General features: G+C 50.0%; 1 protein-coding gene across 1 annotated transcript in view; it reads right to left on the bottom strand.

The window, feature by feature from the left end:
- Nucleotides 1–5: 5 nt before the first annotated feature.
- The window catches only part of LOC109584150 (proteoglycan 4-like), a gene marked incomplete at its 3' end in the record, with an annotated part of 20801 nt that continues 19727 nt past the window's right edge, over nucleotides 6–1079 (bottom strand). The window contains exon 2 of the mRNA XM_019999762.1: nucleotides 6–1072. Coding sequence (XP_019855321.1) covers nucleotides 6–1072 — 1067 coding nt within the window. The remainder of the gene's footprint in view (nucleotides 1073–1079) is intronic.

The raw sequence follows: 1079 nt of genomic DNA, 5'->3' as shown, positions 1-1079 counted from the left end.
GCACAAGGCATCTCATGTAACTTGGCAATGGCAGCAGTAGCTTCAAAAATCCTAAAATTTTGAGCATTATCGTTGAGCTTATCATTGGCATCGTTTTGAGTGCATGAAAGTGTTTCGTTGGTCACCCGAACTGTCTCTCCTCCATTTGCACAATCAGAACTTGGTGAAACTGGAGAAGGAGGGACTTGTTCTACAGGAGAAGGAGGGTCTTGTTCCGCAGGAGAAGGAGGATCTTGTTCCGCAGGAGAAGGAGGGTCTTGTTCTGCATGAGAAGGAGGGACTTGTTCTACAGGAGAAGGAGGGCCTTGTTCTGCATGAGAAGGAGGGTCTTGTTCTGCATGAGAAGGAGGGTCTTGTTCCGCAGGAGAAGGAGGGTCTTGTTCTGCATGAGAAGGAGGGACTTGTTCTACAGGAGAAGGAGGGTCTTGTTCTGCATGAGAAGGAGGGTCTTGTTCTGCTTGAGAAGGAGGGTCTTGTTCTACAGGAGAAGGAGGGTCTTGTTCCGCAGGAGAAGGAGGGTCTTGTTCTGCATGAGAAGGAGGGACTTGTTCTACAGGAGAAGGAGGGCCTTGTTCTGCTTGAGAAGGAGGGACTTGTTCTACAGAAAAAGGAGGGCCTTGTTCTGCTTGAGAAGGAGGGACTTGTTCTACAGGAGAAGGAGGGTCTTTTTCTGCATGAGAAGGAGGGTCTTGTTCTGCATGAGAAGGAGGGTCTTGTTCCGCAGGAGAAGGAGGGTCTTGTTCTGCATGAGAAGGAGGGACTTGTTCTACAGGAGAAGGAGGGTCTTGTTCTGCAGGAGAAGGAGGGTCTTGTTCTGCTTGAGAAGGAGGGACTTGTTCTGCTTGAGAAGGAGGGTCTTGTTCTACAGGAGAAGGAGGGTCTTGTTCCGCAGAAGAAGGAGGGTCTTGTTCTGCTTGAGAAGGAGGGACTTGTTCTACAGGAGAAGGAGGGTCTTGTTCCGCAGGAGAAGGAGGGTCTTGTTCTGCATGAGAAGGAGGGACTTGTTCTACAGGAGAAGGAGGGCCTTGTTCTGCATGAGAAGGAGGGTCTTGTTCTTCATGAGAAGGAGGGTCTTGTTC

This window comes from Amphimedon queenslandica, unplaced genomic scaffold (genome assembly GCF_000090795.2).
Source record: "Amphimedon queenslandica unplaced genomic scaffold, v1.1 AMPQUscaffold_13240, whole genome shotgun sequence".
NCBI lineage: Eukaryota > Metazoa > Porifera > Demospongiae > Haplosclerida > Niphatidae > Amphimedon > Amphimedon queenslandica.
The sequence above is the reverse complement of the archived record's forward strand: the minus strand, read 5'-3'. Positions and strand labels throughout refer to the sequence as shown.